General features: G+C 41.5%; 1 protein-coding gene across 1 annotated transcript in view; it reads left to right on the top strand.

Moving 5' to 3' along the window:
- LOC111862303 (neuroglobin) overlaps positions 1 to 27,045 on the top strand; it is a 61,863-nt gene that overhangs the window by 13,941 nt on the left and 20,877 nt on the right. Inside the window, exon 3 of the mRNA XM_023847573.2 lies at positions 23,949 to 24,180. Coding sequence (XP_023703341.1) covers positions 23,949 to 24,180 — 232 coding nt within the window. The remainder of the gene's footprint in view (positions 1 to 23,948; positions 24,181 to 27,045) is intronic.

Raw genomic sequence — 27,045 nt, 5'->3', positions numbered from 1 at the left:
TCTTATGTTTAACACCGCTGCTTCAGCTGTATGTGTTACATAGCGCCGAACGGGATGAACGGATGATATAAATTCTGAATGGACAGTGATTTTGGTAGAGGTGGCCTATCTCAGAGTGGCCTACTATAAAGGCATTCGTCCGGAGAAATTTCATTCAGTATAGCCTGTGACACGCCCGAAATTTCATGTGTATGTCTCCTCGATCATTTTACGGCAGCTCAGAGCGATTGGCTTAACATGAAGTTCTTTGTGCTGTTGCTTTCCCTGTTCATACTCTGTGGCACAAGTGAGGAACTCCACCGCATGGAGATCATGAAGCGACACATGAGTGGACTTCTAGGTTAATAAAGGAAAGCAGAGATTCTATGTGATGGACTTTGTGTACAGTGAATTGGAAGGATGGGGTAAATGTGGTCTTGCACTAATTAAATCTGCTATCCCGACTGGAAGGCTGAGGAAAACAATTAAGAAGATAGTAGCCAAAACAGACCGAGACTATTGTGGTCAAAATTCTAACCGAGTACAGAACACAAATTGCCATGAAGACACATGGCGAAGAGAAGTAAAACTCCACGCTTTCTTAACCTCGGCTGTATGTGAAGGTGAATGGCAAGGTTCACGCTCTGGCCGTATTTATTGAATAAGAGGCTGAATGGGTCCCTATAACCGCTCTGGATATGGGGGCAAATAGAAAAATTCCTGTTACTGTCACGAATGAATCCCCAGTAATCCAATTCACCACGTTGAGCTATGACCAGTGAAACACGTAGAACTAGTTGTGGGTTATAAAGTGCAAAAGGTCGAATGGAATGGGAAAAGCTAGAAAATTACGAAAACTCGGGTCAGAATAACTGCAAAGACTGTCGAGTAGGTCTCAAACATAAGTCTATAGCAGTGGTTTCCAAACTTCGTTTTCACAAAATCTTCATCCCCGTAAATTTTTATCCTTCAATATAAATATAACTCTCTGCACCAATATCTTCATTATCGTTCACGATAAATTGACTGGTAATTGGCACCATACAAAACCTTGAGTAAGTAATTAAAATTTGGAACGAATATTATGCAAGGTATCCTTCATTTAGCGATGAATATTGCTGGCATGTGTTGAAATGTAACCGTTCTAATTATTTTTAAAATCTGGATTAGCCATTCTGACGGGTGCTTACGGGAGAAGTGATCAGATGCAGTTGAAACACATCGAGTATTGCACACGAATGTGATATAATTTTTCTTTCTCAGAGCCTCTCACCACCCATCACCTCACACATTCCATGGGGGCGGGTCCCCCACCGTTTGGGAACCGCTGTTCTAGAGCATTACCGCTTATCATGGAATATGAGAAAGACGTTGATCCAGAGAAAAGATAACTTAATTTTTCTAATTTCCGGTTGTGCCATATTGGATTTTTGCCAGAATATTCTTGTAAGGGCTTTCACACACCATCCTTCATTCTAATGCTTAACTAAACTTGGGAGAAACTACGTCATAGTTCTAGGGCAACTCCAAAGATTTGGTGTTGCTGTGTTGTTCTGTATCAAACTCTCGCGATGCGCCAATCCTTTTTATAAGGATACATTATTTCGTTAATAATTTTGAATCCGAACTTGGCAAAATGTGAAGTTAATAATATCAAAAGAAAAAAATAAGAAGAAGAATAAAACATTGGCAAAGGTCCAAAGGGCTGTAGATCCATAGAATGAGAGAGATTAGTGTCGTTGTGGAAGAAACAAAGAGATCACAGCGTAGAATTTCATAATCGATAAAATGCAAGTAAAGAGTTTAAAGTAAAAGGCATCCGGGCATCTAAGGCTCCGTACGGCGCTCAGGCATGACAAGTTCTGTTGACAGTAACAGCGGGATCACAGGTTCTGTCACGGAAATTAAACAGTTCTATTTTTAGAAAGACTTAAGCTTTTTGAAGAAAGTCATCTTCTGGGATCTGGCGAAGTGTATTCTTCGTTTTAGCTGACGTTTCGGAGGAACATATCGCCTCCATCTTCAGGGTAGTTGAGTTGCGTGCGAATAGAGATAGCTGTAGCAGCAATGATTGGGAAGTGAAAAGTGCGATATGTTCCTCCGAAACGTCGGTTAAAACGAAGAATGCACGGCGCCAGATCCAAGAAGACGACTTTCTTCATAGTCATCGCCGTGAAAACCTTAAAACTTACTTCAGCTTTTTGTTTCTTCCGGAATTGAGCCTGTTAGTGAAAACTCCAATTCTCACGGCACATCCTGACCTAAGCTTATATGTAGCTCTTAATATATGCAAGAAAATGTGGGACTTCGGATGTGATGCTAAAATATCGTATTATTGATGGGTTCGTCCATATAAATGCCTATATCTCAACTTCCTCTATATTGTCCTTGCTTACTAGTGCGTTCGTTGCAGTAGCTCACAAATTATATGATTCCGGGAGAAAAATTAATCGAGCGGACCAACCCTTTAGAGACTATTGGTTCCATATGTACCTCTTGCTTTAACACACTGCTTCCTGTCCACAGAGGGCATTTGTGTTTCGCATAGTTCACACAGCACACAGCAATTTATTTCCCCGACGCAACAGTAACCCGTTATCCTTATAGCGGAGATATTGCGTTTCCCATGAGGTACGAACTGAAATTTCGTACACCGCTTACAAGAAATTCGGTCTTCAAAGCGTTAAAGCCATTTGATTAATCTTTGATTTGATTCTTGAGTTGTCTCAGATAAGCCGAGAAGCTTAAACTCAACTCACGTTACAGTCGAGAGCCGCCCAGAAAGTGTATCAAAGGGTTCAAATACCCGGCGGAGGTCGTGGAATTTTTAAGGGCGGAAAAATTCAGGGAACAAGTCCTCCGGGAGGGCCTTTAAGCCGTGGGTCCCGTGTCGTAGCTTTACGGCACATAAAAGAACCTCATACCTCCAAAGGAGGTCACTGAGCCAAATNACGGACGTTTCCCGCCCAACAGCAGTCTCTAATACCTCTGGTAGATGGGGGAAGCATTATAGATACCTCTCAGCTAGTAGAGCCGGTCTCGCTGGCTGGGCGGGACTGATGGTAAGCACCAGTACCGGTAGGATATAGAGACTGGTAGAAATCATAGAGGGAAGCACAATGGACCAATACAGGTCTAAGTGCATGGGGAAACCCACCCTCTCCAATAACTAACTAACTAACTAAGTGTATCAAAACAAAGCTCATCTGTCTTCCTGCCACACCTTCGTAAACTTCCGTTTGGCCCATTGAGCTATCGCAATACTCGTAATGGGCTGTCGTTCTTGTGTATCTACACCCTCTGACCGCAGAAGTTATACAGCGTCGCTGTTCTTCTTAGGTACATCCTACCAAAGGGGCAGATATGTTAAACATGTCACATTATTATCATGATTATTAGGCAATGAAAATCAACTGGGTGTCAACGAAGGAAGGTTCATATTGTTTATATCTGACATTTTTCGAGTTTTCCATCATAACTCGTGGCATACATTAGAAGTGCCTTACGTCTTCAAATTTCCACATATAAATCTGTTGCAAAATATCTGCCAAAGTAAACACAAAGAAAGGGACGACACCATGTTAACCTCGTGACTTTAGGTGGCATTTTTATCAGTCGAGCCGACAAAATGCTTCAGAATCCTCTATTTAAGCGTCATGTTGCTTCGTAGCTCATTTAATAATATGCCTTTCCGCCCTTCTGTACGCGACAGTTTTCCTTATATTGCAGGGTTGTGTGATTCTGTTTAACGATTCGTACTTTTACTATGCACTTGTCAGCATTACAATTTATTGTTACATCCAAGTACCTGGTGATGGCCTCGTGCCTACCAAAACAGGTCGAACCAAACTACCGCTAACAGCTATATAGTGACGTGAACGGTGAAAAAGAATCACACACTCGTAGAATCTCTTTGAAAGTGCTGAGTAAAGGAAGAAGGAAAAAGTATTAGTAAGTGAAAGTTACAGGACGCTGGAATGGGTATTTCATGAAGAAGCGAGGGAAACCACATATTATTAATGAACATTTTTGTAAGGTGCCTGTAATAGAAGGGTAGATAAATTGGAAAGTACATGTAAGGAGTGAGACTAAGTTTTAAGTGGCCAAATATCCGTATAAACTCGCTACACTTTATAGTACACTGCAAGTATATTATTTACCATTTGATCGTGACGTCATAGCATCTGTTCAAATCTTGAGCCTGAAGGAACTATCAACTTTTGTTCCTAGTGTGAAATGATATTTGACCGCGTATTTTATACAGAGCATAGACCAGGAGCAGGTCGTTACTTTTCACTGGAGACTGACGGATCTGTCTGAAATGGCCCGAGAACCTCGTAGGAAAGTTCTGTACTTCAAAATCTGTTAGTTATATAAACCCTGCTGTCCATAAAAAAAAGCAAAGCTCTCCCTGTAACAGGCCGTGAAGGCCCATAGGGTTGTGAGACGTTAAGGGTCCCTCACTATCTATACAATCGGCTCAAAGATGGCGGTAAGTTTGCCAGCCTACGCGCCGGCCGCGCTTTACTCCCCAGGAAAATTATTTCATTAATTCCTGGTACTCATTTCTGTTAGAGGCTGACTAAACCCCAGGGCCTAGTGCAGCTGGAAGGATTAGGTCAACTGAAAAAAAATCCAATGACCTCATCGGGACTTGAACCCGCCACCTTCCAGCTTGTAGCANAACCAACCGTGTCCCCCCCCCCGCTGTCCATACTGCCTGTTATTCTTTGCAGATATAAGCCTACCAAAAGCAAAAGTTTAAAAATTAATTCAGACAAGACATTCTACACTCTTGTGACTGATGTCCTCAAGATGCCAATGCATGATTTGAACCGAATCTTCAGATTCGATATTTTTAATTTTTTTTTGCGCCGAAAGTATTTTATCCACTCCATGTATGAGGAATTAAAAATTAATGAAAGCTGTGTTATTCATGCTATCTGAATATTGTTGCAGTCGGACTGAAATTTTCGTAGACTCTCAGTTGAATAAATTTGCCTTAGACGAATAATATTGTATAATCTCTGATGCTGAAAATCCAAATCACGGCATGAAGCTTTTATGTGACGTATAGAATAATGAATTCTGATCCAATACGCACTGTGTAATGTTACAAATTTCATTCTGAATTATATGTATATCCGTCAGAAGTTTCTTTTATGTTTACATACAATTTATCTGTCGCGTGTATAAATTACCAGCCTTTCACAGGGCTAGTCCAGTGATGAGGCTCTCATCTCTGAACCTCTGGACGGATTCTACTTAATATCACATCAAGAGCAACATTTAATTGTAGCAATGGAATCTGGATATTAAACCACAAAATATCCCTGAAATTAGAGGCAGCACAAATTCATCTTTTGAGGCCACTACTAGGCTTCACTTGATTAGACAATAAAATCAATCCTGAATTCAGAGAAATATTGATATTTTCTTGACCTCGACACTAGTTAGAGGTGAGTAGTCAATTTCACGCCCCTGCCGCCTTACCCCCGGGTAAAATAAAAGTATGTGAGCACAGAGCTGTGTGTTTTGTGTGATGTGGGGTGTACTTTTTTAACTATCGAATATGATTAAGTTTGGAAGCATTTATATTTTTAATTTGTTCCTTTTTAAGCATTTTTGTGATGAATGACTATTTCTAGTGATTAATTTAATTGTTTGAAGTGAGGCTGCTACTTTTATTACTTATATAAAATTTTATTTCTGTAAGTTCTGTATGAGTAAAACAAATTTAGACTTAACAGGTGTTAATACCCTGCCTGTGTGGTAATAACGCCATTTTGTCTTTTCTCAAATTCACGTTCCCTTTGAGAATAAGAGTAAATATTTTAGAAACCAATTCACGCCTCTGAAGTTATGAAGGTTGCAGCTTCATAGGAAATGAAGATTAGGATATTTCTGGCACAGAATTAGAAAGCCGTGATTGAGGAACTGAACTGGTTTGTTACTTGCCCCCTTTACAGTATTTTCGCTCCCCTTCTGGAGATTGTACGGTAACATAATGATAATGAAGGCGGCAGTGAATTAAAACATATGAAAGTGTGGTCGCCCCCATTGGTACAATGCTGCTTCTTCCCCTTGGTCAAATATTATTAAGTGACATAGTCACGTGGTCAGTATGTTGTCATAAATTCAATGTCTGTCGAAAAGATTAAGAGTAGGCGGCTCGCTGTGTGACAGCCATCTTGGACGCAGGTCGTTGTATGAGGTTTATCCCGTACTTGAGACTTGTTCAGAGGTGTTTCACGCTCGTCTTCGGGAAACTGATTTTCATTACACTGGCAGACATTTCCTCTTCATGTCTAGTGTAAGGATTACAGGCAAACGTAATGATCGAACCTGGAAGCCTTCACAGCCCTGGGTTTATATCCACTCTTCAGAAAGTCAGAAATGGGAGAAACATAATAATTGCAAAATGCAAACGAAGGTCCACTAAAACACAGAATTTAGGAACCTGGTTAAAATGCAAATACATAATATGCACACATTTAAAAACAGCGCCAAGGCACAAATCCCAGCGCCATTCTGTTTGTTCTGATCTTTAAATTCCCAGCCTTTGTATGTCTTACATTCTAATTCCCGTTCTAGAATGTTCAGAGCCTATCTGAATCATTTTCAGAGCTTACAACCACTGCAGCTGACTAAAATTCCTGTGTTGTATTAATTAGGAAAATCTTTAAGTTCAGTTGTAGTTTTTTTTTCTTGTGGCGCTACAGCCCCAATTTGGGCCTAGGCCTACCTCCATGAAACTCTCCGTTTCACTTGGGTTTACTAGATCTTACACATTCGGTAGAACTCCTTGGGCGGGTGATCAGCTCGTCGCAAGGCCTCTACCTGTAGACAAACACAGAAAAACGCACACAAACATCCATGCTCTGAGTGGGATTCGAAACCACGATCCCGGCTTCCGAGCGAGCGAAGATAGTGCATGCCTTAGACCGCTCGGCTACCGTGACCGGCTAGTTCATATGTATTACTGGCCACAATTTTGCCTAAATCTCCAAAGCTACAAGTCGCTACTATGCGTCAACCTGGTGGTTATTGCATTGCATTACATTTTTCCTAACCTACTTTATACTTTACCTGTTATATAACTGACAATGTTTTTACTAACTTCGCAATAACTGAACAGATCAGAATGGCCGTGGGCGGCAGTGTAAGATCTAACATTACTGACACTTGATTACTTTCTTATGTCAATTAAACGACCATTAAGCTGCTTATTGTTCATTATCCCAACTTCAAAGGCGAAGGCATAATTACGTACACAGTGATGTGAAGTTGTCTTGCTCTTGAGATTAGAAGCTTCTGACGTATTGAAGTTTATACAACTGAGCTCTCAGTTCAGGGGTAGACACCCTGCGGCCACCTGCAATGTGTTCAGACTCCCTGCGCTGTTCATACATCATTGATAACAAGTCTCTTTTAATTAAATTTTTTTTTGTTTCATTGAATTTGATTTGTATGTATATAATTTAACACCTATTGTAATAGTAGTTTCCGGAAAAAGTATTGATGCCCTCTGAGGATGATCCGTAGGGATCGAAACATGTAAGGATGATGAGTTTTCAAGTGATAAAACTTAAATAGTCACACTGGACGGTGTTGTTTTTGTCTTTGTCTCTTTTAATTACTTTTAATCTCTCATACACGATACAGAGTATTATGAAAAGACTAAATAAAAGTTTGGATATTCATATAGTGGGGGTTGGAGTCCAACTTGGTCCACTCGTCACGGTGGCCATTGATTGGCCTACTGTAGCCTGCCCCGGGTGATTATCATGATGGAGAATTTGGTGGAATGAAGATTGGCAGGGGAAATCGAAGTACTCGGAGAAAACACGTTCCAGCGCCACTTTGTCCACCTCCCACTTGACCAGACCCCGGGATCGAACTCGGGCCTCCGCGATGGGAAACCAGCGACTAACCGCTTGAGCTATGGCGCGGCTCTAGATATTAATATAAGGACAAACATTTAGACTCCGTAACACAGCTGGCCCGTGACGCAAGATTGCCCAACTAATGACACACCCGCATTCAAGACCATTTCTTCATTCCAGATTTACCTGGAAAACCGCCTAAATTATGTCTGAGGTTCGCATTTAGTGTGGCATACGACGAAATATCCCCCTCTGCTTTTGTCCTTCACGAAGTGCAAATTATGTAATAGGAAACAATGGAACTTTGGTGATATTGGTTATTAAAATGTATTTTGAGTTGTTTTTTGTACTGGAGATTGTTTTCATTCATTAATACATTTCTGTAAAGGCATGTCGTTAGTGTTTCTCATACCTTTCTTACAGTATATTCGTAAATTTTAGTGTATGAATGTATAAGGGGTGGGCCTTCTCGGTCCTTCTAGGAGGCACAATAGATCACTGTAGGTCGCAGTGCAAAGGCCAAGAAGGCCCACCCCTTATACATTCATTCATTCTCGGCCCTTGCACCGCGACCTACAGTGATCTATTGTGCTTAAATTTTAGTGTAAATTCAGGGTATGAAATGGGTTTCTATGAACGGAACTTTGCGCATGGGTTCTGTACGTTCGGCTTAACGACGTGTGGGGGCCGCCTCTACATGTATTTAGGTCTCGTATTTCCATTTGTTATAGCTGAACACAGTGACCGCGCGGTCTAAAGGCATGAACAGCCTTCCCGCTCAAACAGTGGGGTCGTGCGTTCGAATCCAACTCGAGGCATGGATGTCTGTGTGCGTTTATTCTCTGTTTGTTTTGTTCCCTGTATGAGATACTATGATGTGTAAGACTAGAATAAATTAGTTGGTCGGATCTCAGGCAATTGTAATTATCTCCATGGCGATTCATGTCATGTTGTGCCTGGAATTAGTGAAGATTTAAGATTTTTGTTGTGAAATTATACATAAGAATAAATTCGTAATATATAAATAAATATGCATTATTTCAGCAGATAGGCACCGTGGCAGTCAAACCTATAGGGTTCTGTTACAGAGATTTTTTTTCCTTGGCACTACAGCCCCAGTGGGCCTAGGCCTACCTCCATGAACGTCTCAGTTCACTTCGGTTTTTCTAGCTCTTACGCATACGGTAGGACTCCTTGGGCGGGTGATCAGCTCGTCGCAAGGCCTCTACCTGTAGACAGACAGAAAAACGTACACAAACATCCATGCCATGAATGGGATTCGAACCCACGATCCCGGCCTCCGAGCGAGCGAAGACAGTACATGCCTTAGACCGCTCGGCTACCGTGACCGGCGTTATAGAGATTACTTGTATAAAATATTCAATGTCTCACATAATCTGATTTGCCCCGCGCATTCCGTCTCCTCCCACAAGGACGGAGTTGGTCCCAGCATGTTGCTACGTACAGTTGGCGAGATATTACTTACGCGCCGCAAGGAGGAGGGGATAGAACTGTCATGACATGTTTTCAGAATAAAGAATGCTTTCTTATCGCAGCCTCAGACCGCACCGGGCATGGATGGGAGTCCACGTTTCCCCTGTGTTCGGGCTGTCTTCTGTAGGCAGAGACTTGATGATGGACAGATCTCTCTTCCAGGGAGTAATGCAGAATAGATTCATAGTGTCAGAACTTCAGTTAACTCTGAAGAGGAAAATGTTAGGAGACCTAATCCGAACAAGAGTTCAGAGACGAACTGTTGTGAATACAGTCATGAACCTTCGGGTTTTGTAAATGGAGGGGAAACGAGCGAGACCAGACGAGCAACTGTTGGCCTCCAAGGAGGACTCTGTTCCGATGAGTTTACTTATATCAACATATCGAGGGAGACCCACTCCATATTCAATTTAACCAGCGTCTTAATCAATATTCTGAGGAAAATAATCAGTTTTTAAAATATCCTCCGTTGCCTCTAGTCCGCAAGCAAACTATACCGACCGAGCGAACGTCGCTTGTCAACGAAGTTAGTGCCAACTTTCCGAGTTAATGAATTGTGTTTATATTTCATATTCATATTCTTCAGTGGCTAAACACGTTACAATATATTTACAAAATCATAGCAAATAAGTGAATTTATTAGTTTTCTCACTATCCAGGATAACATACTGGTAATGTTCTAGGTTTGTATTTCATAGGTACTTGTTTCGAATCTTGGTAGAGTTACCGGCTCTCTGACCGAGATGTTTCGCAGTTTTTCTTAAAATTTCCAGTCCAGTGACTGGATACTTAAATAGACTCATGACCATCTCCTTTCAAATTAGCATCTGCACATTCATGGTCTTGCCGTCTGATTCGACGTTGTGTTACGTGTGAAGTTGAAACACCGCTGCCAGACCACACTATATAATTCATCTCGCGGTCACTCGAAGCCGGATATCCGAATAAAAGTAGCTGCCCATTCTTGCACCAGAATCAGGCCGTATCGGGTGAGTTACGTTTGACGCGAATGTACGTGGTCAGACCGTAGGAATGCTGAAGTGTCTTGGTGGCTCCCTCCTGTACTGGAGCGCGCAGTGCAATCAATAATGCACCTGGCAGCTTGGTTGAGAGCTCTCCCAGGGCACTGTACTACCCGTGCAACAAACGCTTCATTTGGACTGTACTTATCCTCGTTCCAAGCATTGCCCAAACTCAACATACTCATGTAAGATTTGAGGCTTTCACGGCGGTGACTATGAAGAAAGCTGTCTTCTGGGATTTGGCACCGTGTATAAGTGGTGTTAACCGACGTTTCGGAGGAACGTATCGCCTCCATCTTCAGGGTAAAAGAAAAAGTATAAGAAATCTGCAAGCGACAAGACCGTGAGAATGGTCTGCAGTCTGCTTTTACCGTTCTCACGGTCTTGTCGCTTGCAGATTTCTTATACTTTTTCTTCTACCCTGAAGATGGAGGCGATACGTTCCTCCGAAACGTCGGTTAACACCACTTATACACGGTGCCAAATCCCAGAAGACTGCTTTCTTCAACATACTCAAATCACGCAATTTCCTAAACGCTCCCGTCAATTCGAATGTCAGTTGTTCTTTCTGTTATAGCGCTAGGCGTCAACATGTTATGACGAGAAAGACTGTAGGTCAGGAAAACATAAAGAAATACACGCCCCACTTCAAATAAAAATTCGTTTGTAGTCCTGGCCCCTCTAGAACAGGGGTGTGCAAAAGGAGATCTGTGCGAAATGCGGCGATGATAAAATATTTGTATTACTAATAATTACTGGAGAACTCGTTGAAAAATTAACAGGAAATTCGACATTTCGTATTTCTACCCACGGATTCGAGAGCTAACCCTTCCATTGGTCCAGTCTTACACACTATACTGTATGGGGTACACTCTGAACTTAAGATTTCCGTGGATATGCACGTCATGAACTTCAATAATAAGAAAAAGAGCTCTTGATGGATTCATAATAATAATAATATAGATGTACCACAAATTTGGGCACTGCAATGCCAGCTGAAGGCACAGTAATATAAACTGAAACATTGTCATGTATTGCGTCATTTTCTGCTCCTATCGTAGCTAACTGAGATTAGTTTTGCAGTTGGTTTCCATGGATACGACATAACGAAATATTACAACAATTGCTGGCCTGCTAAGACTAGTGCAGATATGCAGATATGGTGTTTAATCAGTTCTTACCTTCCATTTTATTCGAGCTGAAGTAAAGCTAATCTAATTGCTTAGTCTCTTTCATAATGACACTTACGTATGGGGGCAGCATCTTTTTTTTTATTTGAGGGCCTTATTGGTCTGTTTTAAATTGACTGCGGTACGAGACAGCCTCTGGATTTCGAAACATAATTAAAAACAAAATAACTATCAGTTGTTCCCATTGACCTAACGTGACATGAACAGGCCCAGCCTGTCATAGGATTAACCCCTATTATAGTTATAATTCTAGCTCTCTGCTTCACTATGAGCCGATCACAGTGGCCGAGGGATATGAGGCATGAATTGTCCTTGCTTACTCGAACGCTGAGATCGTGGGTTCGAATCCCACTGAAGACATTGATGTCTGTATGTGCGTTTATTCTGTGTTTGTGTTGTCCTGTGTGTAGGTAGCGGCCTTGAGACTAGCTGATCATTCGTCCAAGGAGTCCTACCGTTTGTGTAAAAATGATTACGAAATTCAAGAAGAGGCCAGGGCCCAATAAAGTGCTGCAGAGCCATTGATGAACGAATGAATGAAAACTTAATCATGAACCAAACTGACTGTAAGAGTATTGAACTAAACCCGATAAGAAGATTTTTTTTTTCCCCCATTGGCACTACAGCCCCAGTGGGCCTAGGCCTACCTCCATGAACTTCTCTGTTCACTTCGGTTTTTCTAGATCTTACACATTCGGTAGGACTCCTTGGGCAGGTGATCAGCTCGTCGCAAGGCCTCTACCTGTACACAAACATCCATGCCCTGAGTGGGATTCGAACCCACGATCCCGGCTTCCGAGCGAGCGAAGACAGTGCATGCTTTAGACCACTCGGCTACCGTGACCGGCCGATAAGAAGATCACGATGCAGAAATCAATTGGTTGCCACTTTCACCCATCATATTATCGATGTCTAGGCATGATGCGAGTTATAGTCACAGTGCAGGAATCTGTTTGCTGTTGTCCCTTCATTAGCCCCTTTATCAGGGCCGGATTTGCAGTTGTGAGGGCTAAGAGGGAATCAAATTTTTGAGAACTCTATCAGTGAGAACGAAGTTAACTTATGCCAACTCATTTATTTTCTTATTTATTAGAATTACTAAATATACACACTAAATTTTCGTCACTTCAGAGAAGCAAATGTCTCAGTACAACATGTAGATTATATGTGTGTTTTGTAGAGGCCCCGAAGCGACCTCGCTTCTCTTAAAATGAAGCCCTGCCCCTGTATGAGCTTCTGTTTCTAGAGATATCAGTGGACATTTTCGGAATCCACAGAGCGTTCCTCCGCGCCCTGCACTTTCTGAGCTCATGCATCACACCGCTATCTCAGTCCAGTTCCAGTGCCACACCCATTCCCAGGAAACCTATATACGTGTATGTTTCAGTTAAAATTTGTTTTCTGCATGATCCATCTTTAACTGAACTGTATTATCTGCATTTGACTCCATTTCTTAAGCGCCCTAACGCAAAGGAACATGAGACTTCTGCCCGATCTGCCATCCTGTATGGTTCCACTAGCCTTCGGCATAAAATATATATTCATCACGTGATTTGTGGAGTGACTATAGACGGGTTTTGAATCGATGGTCGATTTTATTGGGCTCTTTGATACAGCGCGTGACTACACTTTACAGTACACTGTTACACACACACGCTCTAGTTTCCAGTCACGTCTTCACTGGCCGTTACTCGGCAGTGGCTTCCATGGGCGGACGTTTCCTTCCTTTGGGTTCCCAAACCGTCCCTGGTGTCAGCCACAAGCACCTCACAGCAACAGCTCACAACGAATGAACCCCAGCCGTTCACTGACTCACTGACTGACAAACTCAGTCTCTCACCAACCAACTAACTCAACTCAACAGATTGAGTCTCACTAAGTGTCCTGCGTATAACATCCCGGCACGGACCGCATAGAAAACACCGCTACTCTGTTGCAGTTTACCGACAGTTACCTAGTTTAGTTTCGCAGCCGTTGCCTAGTAACGGATATACGTTTCACGATAAGTATATAAATCTCATTATCTATAATTAATGTGGACGTGATGATGTTGATGTTCCAAAATGTTAGGACAGGCATTAAACCGAGTCTGGAACTGACGTTGCCCAGGTGACGGCTCACCACCCTCTACGCCACTGACGTAGTACGATGTTGACGTAGTACCGTCTCTTCTGTACTAACCTCTGGAGCACTCTTGTAGGAGGTACGCACTTGTAATCTCTCTCAGGGGTCTTATTTGTAGTCGCTGCTCGAATCTTCTGCACTTGTTTCTGAGGTCTGTTAATGAGGGGCAGCTTCTTCGCAAGGGCAGAGGTAGCATGGGCGCGTAGGGAACAGTGGGAAATGAGAGAGTTCGCCTGGAAGTTGTATGTCGGCTTCAAGAAGATGATATGCATTATTAACGGAGCAGAATAACACTGCTTCACTACAAACCGCACAACCTAAATACATTGATATATAACATATATATCTTTTTCATACTTAGACTAGTGTCAGCTATAATATTTCAAATTATATGATCGTTTATTACTTTTCTACGCCCGGTTTTTAAAACTTTAATTTTTAAAATTAACCCCATTCGTATTCAGTATGTTATATACTGAAATTTAAAAGTTAATAGTAAAGTTGTCTTTGTGTTAAAATACAACGCCTTAAAATGGATGTGAGTGTGGAGGTAAAGTTTCACATGTTCTAATCTCGACATTATTAGCTATAAATTAATACAATGCTGCGTGTTTAATAATATCTGCACATCGCTATTGGCTGGACCAAATTCCTAATGGGATTTTGTAATTTTGTTCTGTTCTTTCGTTTCTTGCCTTATTTAATGGCGCTGTTCCAATTGCTTTTGTGATGTACAGTCATGTGAGAAATTAGAACATAATTATGAATGGAAGGATGTGATAATCTCTTGTTGTTGGATACTATACAGGCATTTGTCAGGAATGTTATATTTTAGTGTCCTGCTACACTGATTCATGTCCATGGCTTTCGTGCGTTTATTCACAGTGTATACACTTTTTCACCTTATTCTTCACTTCCACACTACATGTTTCAGCACTAATGTGCCATCTTCAGGTGTCTTTATGCACGTTAAACTATTGTACTGCATGCCATGATGTCTTCATTCTAAAATGACTAAAATCTGAATTCGTCATATAGGACGATGAATTCTAAATAATAAAACTTTTCAGAATTCTTCCTACGTCGCACTCAAACACGCGAATTACGCCAATTCTCTTTTATCTGAGCATTCTTCATACATATATTTGTGTATAGTGTTCTGTTTTGCTCCTGTTACTGCATGCGTTGTGCTGCTGGATCTGTACACCTGAAGATGGCACATTAGTGCTGAAGTGAAGAATAAGGTGAAAAAGTGTATACACTATAAGACGGTCAGCATAAACCATGGACATTTGTCAGGAAAACCACGGAATACTGTGCAGTAATGGTATGCGATCTCCTAAGCGCTACTATGAACCAAGCTAGATCTCTATACCGTCCCATATTTCAGCTTTAGGACACTAACTCCATCTGTAAAGAAACCCACCAGTTTCCTCCTAATCCCAAACAAATCACATATATTCAGTGGAGCCATATTTCGCAGCCCGGCTGAATCAACCAATGGCAGAGGAGCGCTGAGATTGCGAAAATGGCGGGGAAATTCCAGACAGAGATAATTAGCTGACATCAGGATCGCTAGCGAGAGCGGACGGAACCGGGTAGGAGGAGAAAGACAGCAAAGCTGGAAGCTCGTGGATTTAAATGCACTGCTTGACACCTGTCTCAGCATCCTCCTTAGCAAATGTTAAACAGATTGTCAGTGAGGACAAATGAGATACTTCAGTACAGTTAAATATTTGCATCACACTGCAGCATGAAGATATAAAATTGCCATTAGTAAGGAATAAATTAATATACAAAGATAAAATTGGATAAACAATTGACGGAAGAATAGCGGAACGGATTCTACTGTAAAAACTGTAATAAAACCTTGGAAGATCTTAGAAAGGCTAGGATTTTTTTTTATAGTTCTCAAGCGAACTATACCGACCGAGCGACTGCCGCTTGTCTGCGAAGTTAGTGCCAACTTTTGCGGATAGATGGTGTCGCATCGTCAGCACAACGGATCCCCACGGCCGTTAATTTCGATTTTCTAGACCGGAGCAGCTATTTCCTTGAAATAGCTCCTCAATTATCCCTCACGAGGCTAAGGGGACCCCGTTCCAGACCCACTACTCCTCAGAAAACTGTTAGCGCCAGGAATCGAACCCGGGATCTCTGGATATGTAGCCAGGAACTCTAACCACTATACCAGAGATGCGGTCAGGAAGGCGAGAATTAGAATGTGAATTCAGAACAGACCTCATTGGCTAGGACATGAAGTACAATAGAAGAATACGACAAATTCTCCAGATCCGTAATTGCGCTAAGAAGAGAATAATTCAGTAAGTTCTTCTTACGATTTTATTCACAATGTTTTTATTACCGTTTCGCATATAAAACCCGGAGAATAAAATAGGATCTACATAACTATAATTTTGGGCCGCGCCAGAGCTCAAGCGGTTAGTCTCTGGCTTCCCACCGCGGCGGCCCGGGCTCGATCCCGGCCAGAAGTGGCCGCAGTACAAGGGACTCAGTCCCACCCCACTAGCAATAAAAAAGGGTGGGTCATAATAATTTGGCCCTTGCACCGCGACCATCACTTATTTATTGTGCTTCCCCTTTGATTAACCTTATATTAATACACTTCGAATGAACTGTAGGGCCCTATTTATTGGGGCGTCAAGAAGTACTGGCCCAGGTGACAAAATCTTAAATAAGCTATGACCTCACAATCACATAGGATATGTGTGGCTGATTCAACCTCTTCTAGGCAACTTTCCCAAGAGGCATCATCTGCCAGTCCCAGTTTGAAAAGGCGTTCTTTAAGGTGACAATGTCCTGTAAATAGCCTTGTCACTGATCTTAATTAGTCTCTGTTTAGCTTCAACAGATCCTTCGTTCTTCTGGCAGAGGGCCCTGGCATAAGTTCCTTTCCCTCTTTGAGTCTACGCACGGAAATATCTCAAATTTTATAGGAGCAGATTGACATATGTGAATTGTTGTATTTTAGCGTCCTGTTGCACTGATTCTCGTCCATGATATGTCTCTATTGGCCATCTTGTAGTGCAGTCAATCTCACATGTCACTTCACTACATGTTTCGGCATCACTGTGCCATCCTCAGGTGCGTTGTTTACGCTAAGCTATTGCATAGCTTGCCATCATGTGTCCTTCATAAAATTATTTAAAATGTACATTCTTCATCAACTATAATAAAATTTGTATACACTAAAACTTGCTAAGATTTATCATCTTATATATCTTAATTCAAACTCGCGTATTGTATGATTCTTCCACTATGGGAGTCGTCTTTTCTATATTGTGTATACTGTGTCTTGTGATGTGTCCTTCCTTGTTGGCTGCGAGCATTGCGATAGTGATGCAAACGTTGGCAACAATGATGTGACTCGGTTTTCGGCGTGATACACTCTTGCATGATAGTTCTGAACCCCACCAGTTCTACGAAGACCATGCACCTCATTCTCTTTCCTGCAATCACTGGGAAATGTACGCATTCAGCCCCTGTCGTCCCACCTCTCTCAGTGCATACTTAACAGGCACCGTACTTCAATTTGTGTTCAACATGAACTTCTCTGCCAGTTGATGGTTGTTACTCACTTCTGTGTCACGTCTGAAGAGGCATGTTTCGAGAGCAATAAATCCGACGAGTCTTTCAAGAATAAAATGTACAAGCATTTCCCGACTTCACAAACCGATTACGAATTTCTACCAAGGAAGGATGAATGAAAGGAGGAGGAAGACCAACTGAAGAAGAGACAAGAAATTAAAGAGAAGAGAATAAGGAAAATAAGCAATAAAGGAAGTGAAGGAAGCGAAAGAATAAGATCGATAGACGGTAAGAAAGAAAGATACAAAGAAAGGGAAATGACTTAAGATAGAATTGGAAGTGAAAGACAGAAAAAAAATGGTTAAAGTTAGCCGTCACCACAACAAATAATTCGATGATCGATCACTATTTTATCGGATTGGATTTTATTTCCTGCTACATGTTTCAGTCCTCATGGGACCATCATCAGGCAAGAAAATGATATGCCTAGGGCCATTGAACTCCTAATACGGATCCATATTTGGTGCAACGTATGATACAGAAACTAATGCATATTATGCTCGATTTACAATTAAGTATTGAAATTAAATAAGAGAATTATACTTAGGAAATACAAATATTGAAATATACTCATATATGTGTTTCGTAGGCGCGGCAGAAGTATGTGATACATTCTTTGCTTGCAGTAATAATGGAATAATAGGGTCAAGTGGATCGTAAAACGTTTCTATTGTCAGTCGGTCGCTGTAAATAATGGAGATTCGATCAGTTTCAGCATTCACACGCCCAATCGCCTGTGCCCGTGCAAGCCTGCTGGTTAGCACATGCTCACACAGCTGTGCCCTGTATAAAACATCGCTGGCAGTGCTCCATGTCCTGAAAAAGCAGCCGTACGGGAAAAAATTCTTGTATACGTAAAGAGGTGGCACGCAATAGCGTAGTTGGTTGAGGCACTATGCTACGTACAAGCCGGAAGGTCAGATGAGTTTTCCCTGAAGTTCAGTGACTAAAATATTTCAGTTAGGACAGTCAGCCTCCAGACCGAGAATCGAACCTCAGGTTTTCCGAGTATAGAGCACTAAGGTCTTGTTGGTAAGTTCATTAATCGAATAATTAAGAGTCCCGATGAGGTGGATTTTTTTTTTTTGAATTGACCTAATCCATCCAGCCGCACTATAACCATGGGGTCGACTCAGCCTCTGACAGAAATGAATACCAAAAATCTTCCTGGGGGGGTAAAAGGCGGCCGGCGCATAACACTGACAAATTTACCGCCATCTGTGAGCCGAATGTCTAGAGGAAATTTGGGAGCCTCTACGTCTCACAACCCTATCGTCCTTCACGGCCTGTTACAGGGATACCTTTAACTTCTTTATACATAAAGATGTCCTCCGTATAGCGATTTTTATTCTCATCAAACGTTGGAAATAGAATCGAACGATAACGCAACGATATATATCTCTGTCTGATGATGCAGCACCCGTAAAGATATATTAAACACATCCAATCTCAATGCATTCAGCATACTCCACTAAGTTTGAATACGTGTTTATTTCTTCATCCTTGGCTGTAATTGCCAAACGGCTTTGATTGTTTAAATATGTCTATCTATCTGCTGTTAAATAAACTGAACACAAATAAAGAGCATTCACATGAAGCCCTGCTTGCCATTCTGCTCATATATGGAACCCGACTGGGGCCAAAAATATTGTAGAGAAAAATAAAAGAAATATAATGTTTTAGTAACGCTTCAGTTTTCAACAAGTCTTGCAGTGTTAGAGACAATTAAACAGCTGTGACGATATTCATACATTTCCGAACGTGCACATTCAAACACGAACAGCGGCCTTCCGAAATCCCTCGAAGATTACCGAGTCCCTCTTCCTGGATTACAATTACGTCTTTGATTAAAAATACACATACATCGTGATGCAGAAATCCTTTATTCCTGATCATGATAATTACGTACATCTGCAAGAAAATGTTTACTTCACTTTTCAGCAAAACATGGCACTTTGTAAAAAGAGAAGTCTGAATTTTGACTACTTTGAAGTAAGATTTATTTTGATATATTGGGTTTCTGGACTTTATCCATCATCCTGGTTTTTAAGATAACAAATAAAAACACGACGTTTCGGAAACTGGACCAGTGATTGAGGCTAGCTCTCTCTAACGGACCCAACAGAATAGATGTTTCCCCTTTTCCTTCACCTGAGGACGGAAACAGATCCAGTTTCCGAAACGTCGTGTTTTTATTTGTTATCTTAAAAACCAGGACGATGGACAAAGTCCAGAAACCCAATATATCAGTGTGTTATACACCATCGTCAGAATCCTATAGTAACAAGATTTATTTTGTTCTTGCAATGTGGAGGTTCGTTTAAATACTCGTACGTACAACTTTGAAACGTATAGAATAATTTAGAAACCCAGGTTCTCACAGCTGTGGTTATGAAGAGTTCTATCTTCTGGGATATATTGCCATATAGTCCGTTGAACGTCAACCGACGTTTCGGAGGAACATGTCGCTTCCGTTTTAGGGTCGAGGAATAAGCTCTGCTTTTAGAACATAGCTTCCTTGGTACATGCTTTCACGTTTTCTTTCTGCTTGGCTTATTCTTCGACCGTGATTAAGATGGTGGCGACATGTTCCTCCGAAACATCAGTTAACTTTCAACGGACTACACGGAATTCTGTCCCAGCAGATATAACTCTTCACATTAAATAATTTATATACCGGTTTATTTAGTTTTCTTGAATGTGCAATAACAGTGAACGGCGAAGCCTTAACTGACATTTTATTTATTCATTACGAGCTTCCATTTTTGATTACTCGCCAGTTCGAATAACATTAAGTAATAGAGATATTCGCAAGAGAATTTAATATTTACGCTGTTTATTTTATGTTTATCGTGGTCCTGAATATTCAGTTAATTAAAAATGGAGCACATCCGGGATTACAGAATATCACTCCTATTTCTTACATTACACGTATTTCCTTTTCGCATAAGAACTTTGGTGATCGTGGATGATAACATGTGATTTGTACGAGTAGTTTACAGTATTCATGACTGTTCAATCGTTGACTGCATTCCCAAATCGTCAGGTATACCAAATATGCTCCAGACAATGGGTAGTGCCAGACATGACCGCAGTGTTGTAATTCAATTTAACATGATTGCTCGACGCAATACAACCTCCATACTCACAGCATCGTTAAAAAGCCAGCTTTAAAAAAACATTTACGCACGGTTTGCTAGTTGATAAGCATGAAATATCGTCATGTGCTACAGACTACAGGTCTAAATAATTGATACATTCATTTTTTAAAGGAAATAAAATAAAAATTTACCGCCTCTGTGGTCTAGTGGTCAAAGTTCCTGGCTACAGATCCAGAGGTCCTTGGTTCGATTCGCGGGGTTACCAGATTTTCTGAGAAGTATTGGGTATGATACGGGGTCCACTCAGTCTAATGAGGATAATTTAGGAGCTACTTGAATGGAGAAGTAGCGGCTTCGGTATAGAAAACCGAGATTAACAGCCGTGGGAATCCTTTACGCTGACCACGCAACACCCTCTATCCGCAAAAGTTGACACTAACTTCGCCGACAAGCGGCGGTCGCTCGGTCGGTATAATTCGCTTGCGGACTAAAAGCCACAGAGGTTCTTTTATTAAGTAAAATATTGTAGGTTTCATTCAATTCATTAATCTTCCAAAATGGAAGTAATTCTTATTAAGTTCTGAATAATCATCTACTGAATAAAAATATTGTCTATGTCTCCTTCAAAAACAATTTTAAAATGGTTCCTTCCGGTTGTGCCTCTCTCTGCATTCACATGAGCCGTAATAGGATGTCAGTAGGACGCTTTCCGTTTAATCCAGAATGTCATTCTATTTTTACAAGATTTAGACAATATTCACGTAATGTGTTTCTAACTGAGCCAATGGAGCAGAGACTTTGAGACTTCAGTAGCCCCTCAGGTAATCAAGAAACTACAAGCTCTTTATGTACCCATTTGTTCATTACCGTGTTCACAGGAATACACCATTAATATATAACCAAGGCCAAATGAATACATTTCAGTGCTCACACTGTATTTGCCCACGATCTTACGATCTAAAGGCGCGTCTACATTACTCGTGCTCGTGCTCGTGCGACTCGCTATGCTCGCGAGTAATGTGGACGATATGACAAGTCACGAGAAAAGCAAATTTAAAAACTATAGCCAATAAATTAAAATATGACTACAGCCTATACACACTACGAGTAAATATACGGATCCTCACGCGCCGAAGCCTAGCGAGCAACTGAAATAGTGTGGACGAAGATTTACGAGCATAAGTAAAAGCCAGACGAGTCTCCCGACGAGCAGAAGCACGAGTAATGTGGACGCGCCTTAACACTATTTCCCCGACTGCGCTTAAGTCTCCCAAGTGGTCTCTGTCTAGGTAATATTTTCCTATAGCTAAAATGATTATTTTGGGCCCTAAAAGTCTACACAATATATCTAATTTTAACGAATACTTGTGTGTCTTGCGAGAATAAGGGTACACACGAGGCGTCTTTATGTTCAGTATGAGAGAAAAGTTATAACTTCCAAGTTCCGTATGCGGATGCATATATGAACCTTGCGAATATCAGATGAGGTTTTTCTGAAGTTCAGTGACAAAATATTTCAGTTAGGACAGTCAGCCTCCAGACCGAGAATCGAACCTCAGGTTTTCCGAGTATAGAGCACTAAGGTCTTGTTGTTAAGCTCATAAATCGAATAGTTCCTCACGGATTGTCCGGACACGCTGTCTGCTGATGGTCTGTCTCAGTGGTCCAAAGTAGGCCAGCCACTGCGATTGCCTTCTAGAGCTGTTACGTAGCGACACTAAATCAGATCGATGAGTACTATATATAACTAGGTAACCATGGCGACCCCTCTAGTGGGTCGTGTAGAAAGTAGCTCTTTCTAAATTTAAAGGGGAGCAGGGTTCCGAACCCACGACCTAAGGACGAAATAGATAAATTTGTAAAGTGAGAGTAAGAATGGTGTAGGTTATAGAATATCCGTGCAGTCTTTTCCTCGACACTGGGTGGGAGTAGAATGTTAGCTTGAAGGTTCGGCCTCGTTACCGCCGGGGAAAGCTCTCTTGGTGACCTTGGGTAGAATGTTAGGAGGGCATCAAAGCCCGTCTGGACCGGTTTCCAATCAATTCCCGCACATCTTATCCTTAAGTAGTCATTATGCTGACTTGTGTAGGCACACAACTTACAAATCTTGGATAAATGCATTAATCTTACTGACAATTTGCGTTTACTAAGGTAAAGTTATCCCCGGGCTCACTTAATAAAACATCACGCCTTGGAGACATATGGGGGAATGGACGTATAGCTCCACAGTTCATAACCTCGGCACTAGATGGAGCTGAGTGATCAGCTTCACCCTGCCGCTACATTCCCGGGAAGGAGTCCCACTCTCCGTTTTTTAGCAGGAGGCCGGGTGGTCCTAAGAACCGACCTGAACGCCATGGAGAAGAGAAAAATCTTTCTCCCCTACCGGAAATCGGACGCCGATGCCCCGGTTTGCATCCTCTAGCTTGTTCGCTTTACCATCCTTGCTATTCCAGGGCCATTTACAGATACTGCACTAACTTCACCGACAAGCGGCGGTCGCTCGGTCGGTATGGTTCACTTGCCGACTAAATCAAGGAGTTTGTTTTGTTTGTTTTTGTTATAATAAAATATTATACATTTTTACGTCACATCCTACACCCCATAAGGATGAATGAACTACAAAGTTGGTTTCATTCATAAAGCATCAATTAAAAAGTATTGTGGCACGTAGGCTCGTTGCTAGGAAACGACCGCGAAATAAGCAACTATACAACGACCGTTACTAAGTGACGGCTCAGTAAACAAGCGTATTTCTACCAAAACAATTGAACTGCAACACAGGAATGGTGTTTTCTGAGCGTTCCTTGCCGAGATGTTATTAGCAGGGCCAATTAGATGTTCCTGGTGATCCAAGCATGGAGGCGGGTTCAAATACCTTCACAGCGGCCCTGCGCGTCGTAGGAGGCCTTGGATACAACTGGGTCACCCTGTTTCTGGGAGATATAAATAAGGAAACCTTGCCCTGCAGGTTGGGAGATTCTCGAAAGTGAGGCAGTAGGCCCGATTCCCGTGCCACTCGAACCCAAGAATGACAACGCTGGCGAGAGGCAGCAGTAATTGTAAACAATAGACCCGTCTTCTCCTCAGAGAGGGCGCCCCACATCAACGAACCCGGAACTGTCTGATATTAATAGAAATCTGGCCTTGGCCTTTTTAATAAAGAATTAGAGATCACATATACGAGTTTTCTTTTAATGCTAGTGGGGTGGGACTAAGTCCCTTGTACTACGGCCACTTCTGGGCTATTGTACCAGCCCCAGATGATAGGTGAGGGTGATTGTGGAGCAATTGGTGGAATGAAGATTGGCAGGGGAAACCGAAGTACTCGTAGAAAACCTGCCCCAGCGCCACTTTGTCCACCACAAATCCCACTTGACCAGACACGGGATTGAACTCGGCCCCCCGCGGTGGTAAGCCAGAGACTAACCGCTTGAGCTATGGCGCGGCCTACGAGTTTGTTACTATTGCTTTATTGTACAGAGTAATAGTAGGCGTATTCGCGAAGAGTAGCGTTCATCATTAACTTTACTCGTGTTGCAGGTTGTTCGAGGAACATCAGGAACTACTGAATCTCTTCGAGAAGTTCCGTGAACTGCGCACGCGCGATGAACAAGCGAACAGCATGGAACTGGCAGAGCACGCCAATACTGTGATGGCCACTCTGGACGAGGGCATCAAGAGCCTGGACACCCTGGACTCCTTCTTCGATTACCTGACACAAGTCGGCGCATCACACCACCGCATCCCAGGATTCAAACCCGAGTACTTCTGGGTGAGAAAATCCTAACATGGCGAACCTGCTAACTTTGTAGGCGGAAGTAACATTATATTCATCCATTGTTGTATGCTAAACAATCGCGCCGAAAAGTCACTCAAGGATATTTTTTTCATATCGTTTCTATCCAAAATTGAAAACTAAAATACTGCTATCTTAATATTTTCGAATGCGATGTAGTACTATAGCATTCTGCTGCACTGCGTCTGCTTTTTATTTATATATTCACTGCCATCTCACATGCAACTCACGCTGAAAGTATCACAACTAATTTATTTCAAATTGTATGCCTTTATTTAACCCATCTATTGCACAACATGTTTCAGCCTATTTGGCCATCATCAGGTGCATTAAACTTGTTGGAGGAGCTGTTACACTTTGTACACTGTTGTACGTACCTCGTGTCGATACGTGTTCCTGATTTTATAATTTTAAATTTAAGATCGATGTATAATATAATTTATACGCCTCATGTATTGTAGAGTGGTATATCTGTAACATGTAAAAATGAACCGTGTTAATATGTATGGTATGTATTACAGTAAATCCTCGCTAATCCGAAGTAACTGGGGGAAGAAGTCATTTAGATTAATCGCTAAGCGGGATTAGTGAAGCAAATGGTGACCGTAAAGGAACAAAAATAGAACAAAAATAAATAGGAAATTTAATGATATAAGAATTGCTGATGAAAATAAATACAAAATTACCACTGTAGACCCTTTATTTAAAAACTGTAGAAAGATAATACATTTATTCATCGATAGAAGCCTCGGAAGTTGTACTTGTTTTTGAATATAATAATGCACGTTTGAAGAAAATGTAAAATTTGTCTGAACAGACAAGTCACTCATCGGCTTTCCTAAATGCCATGTGTCTATTAAAGTATGTACTCAACTGTGAACAGCATTTTTCATTCTTAGTATTTGATCCAGATTAACTGTAACCGGATTAGCGAGAGTGTAATCTAATGTTATTTTTATGCAATTGAATGTGTACTTACTTTGGTTTTATTCCGTTATATCACATATATATATATATTATGAGCTTTCTCTAGAACTGGTTGACGTAACGAAAGAAAACACACACATCAACACAAAAGTAAGTACTCATACATATTCAGCTGCATTGACAGTAATATTAATATAGTCCATGCATAAAATATTAACACGACTCATTCTTACATGTTACAAATATATCAGTTTACAACACATGCGGAGCATAAATGGGAATATATTTAAGATTTCAAATTTAAAATCATAAAATTATGAAAAAGCATGAACACACGGTACAACAGTGTACAAAAGTACAACGATTACTCCCACAATTTTAACGCACCTGATTACTGCCAAATAGGCTGAAACATTTCGTGTATTAAATGTGTTGAATGAAGATAAAAGAACCAAGTAATTCTGAGTATTTATACACCATCGTCAGAACCTTTTAGAATCTACCGTTGAATGAAGTTTGTTCCCTAGTTTCTGAAGAGCCGTTTTATTATTCATTTTTCTTGGATGCTGAGTCGACCCCACGGCCATAGTGCGACTGCAAGAATTTTTTTTCCTCTAGCCCCCACTTTGGAGCATAGGGCTGATTTATCATTTCATGATCCTTTTACTCCTTAGACGGGTGATCAGCTTGTCGCAAAGCCTCTACCTAAACACAGGGCAACACAAACACAGAATAAACGCATACACGCACCAAACATCCATGCCTTGTGTGGGATCTGAACTCACGATCCCGGCTTCCGAGAGAGCGAAGACAGTTCATGCCTTAGACCGCTCGGCTACCGTGACCGGCGGCTGCAAGGATTAGGTCAGTTCCGGCTTGTATCGTAGTGCCTCAACCAAGTATACTATCGCGTGTCCCTCCCAGTAACATTGCAATGATTATTTCAAATTTTTTCGATGCGATGAATATTTGAATAAAAAATGGAACTCACAAATGAAAATTAAAGGCCAACGAATACTCGAATTTGGAATGTATCCATGTTCAAATTGGAATACGTGTATATTTTTATCATTATTTATTTCAGCTGGTATCTAAACCTAATGGACACTACCGCCTGCAGAGTAGCGTTTAGACTATTAGCACGACAATAGTGTCAGAGAAGTTGCCGCTGTCTAAGGCGCGAAATTGTTACTTCGAGTTTGTGCTCGATTTGTGGAATATGCCAGCGATGGAAATTGAATTATTTAATGTCTTCACTCTATCTGTGTTGAGTTTAACATAAACTAGACATTAATTTTGTTTTATTTTCTACAATTCTTTACGATTTCAATCATCCTCATCATCTGCAAGGGTTAAGTTTGTTAGCCCGTTCTGTCCCAAAACTCTGGCAATTGAATATTTGAGGACCGTGAGTAATGCGTTTTTACTTGAGCGGGTTACAAGCCCGTTGCAAAACCTATATCATGGAGGGCTATGATTTTTACTCAGGGTTCCCTACCATGGATAACAAGTCCTCTCCACCCTTCATGTTAACCTGGGAACGACCCTTACCAGGTGCTACCCACTGGGCCAGCGAGACATGTGCTCATGTGAGGCAAGGTGGCCACTCCTTGTAGGTGGACTGTCTCTTATGAGAGTTCAAGGGTCCTTCCTTTCTTTATGATTTATAAAAGATAAAATTGTTCATGTGCTTAATTAAGCACTGTTCCATGAACACATATAGAGGAGTGGAGGTATAGCTCCACAGTTCTTAACCTCGGCACGAGATTGAGGTGGATGGCCAGCTTCACGCTCCAACCGCTTCACTCCTGGGGAAATCGCCCTAGGTACCCATTGGATGGGAGGGTGGTTGGGTCGCAGGGCCAGTCTAGACGTTGTGAAGAAAATAAATTTTGCTCCTGCCGGGATTCGAAC

Source organism: Cryptotermes secundus, unplaced genomic scaffold (genome assembly GCF_002891405.2).
Source record: "Cryptotermes secundus unplaced genomic scaffold, Csec_1.0 scaffold88, whole genome shotgun sequence".
NCBI classification, from domain to species: Eukaryota; Metazoa; Arthropoda; class Insecta; order Blattodea; family Kalotermitidae; genus Cryptotermes; species Cryptotermes secundus.
This window is presented reverse-complemented; position numbering and strand designations above follow the sequence as displayed.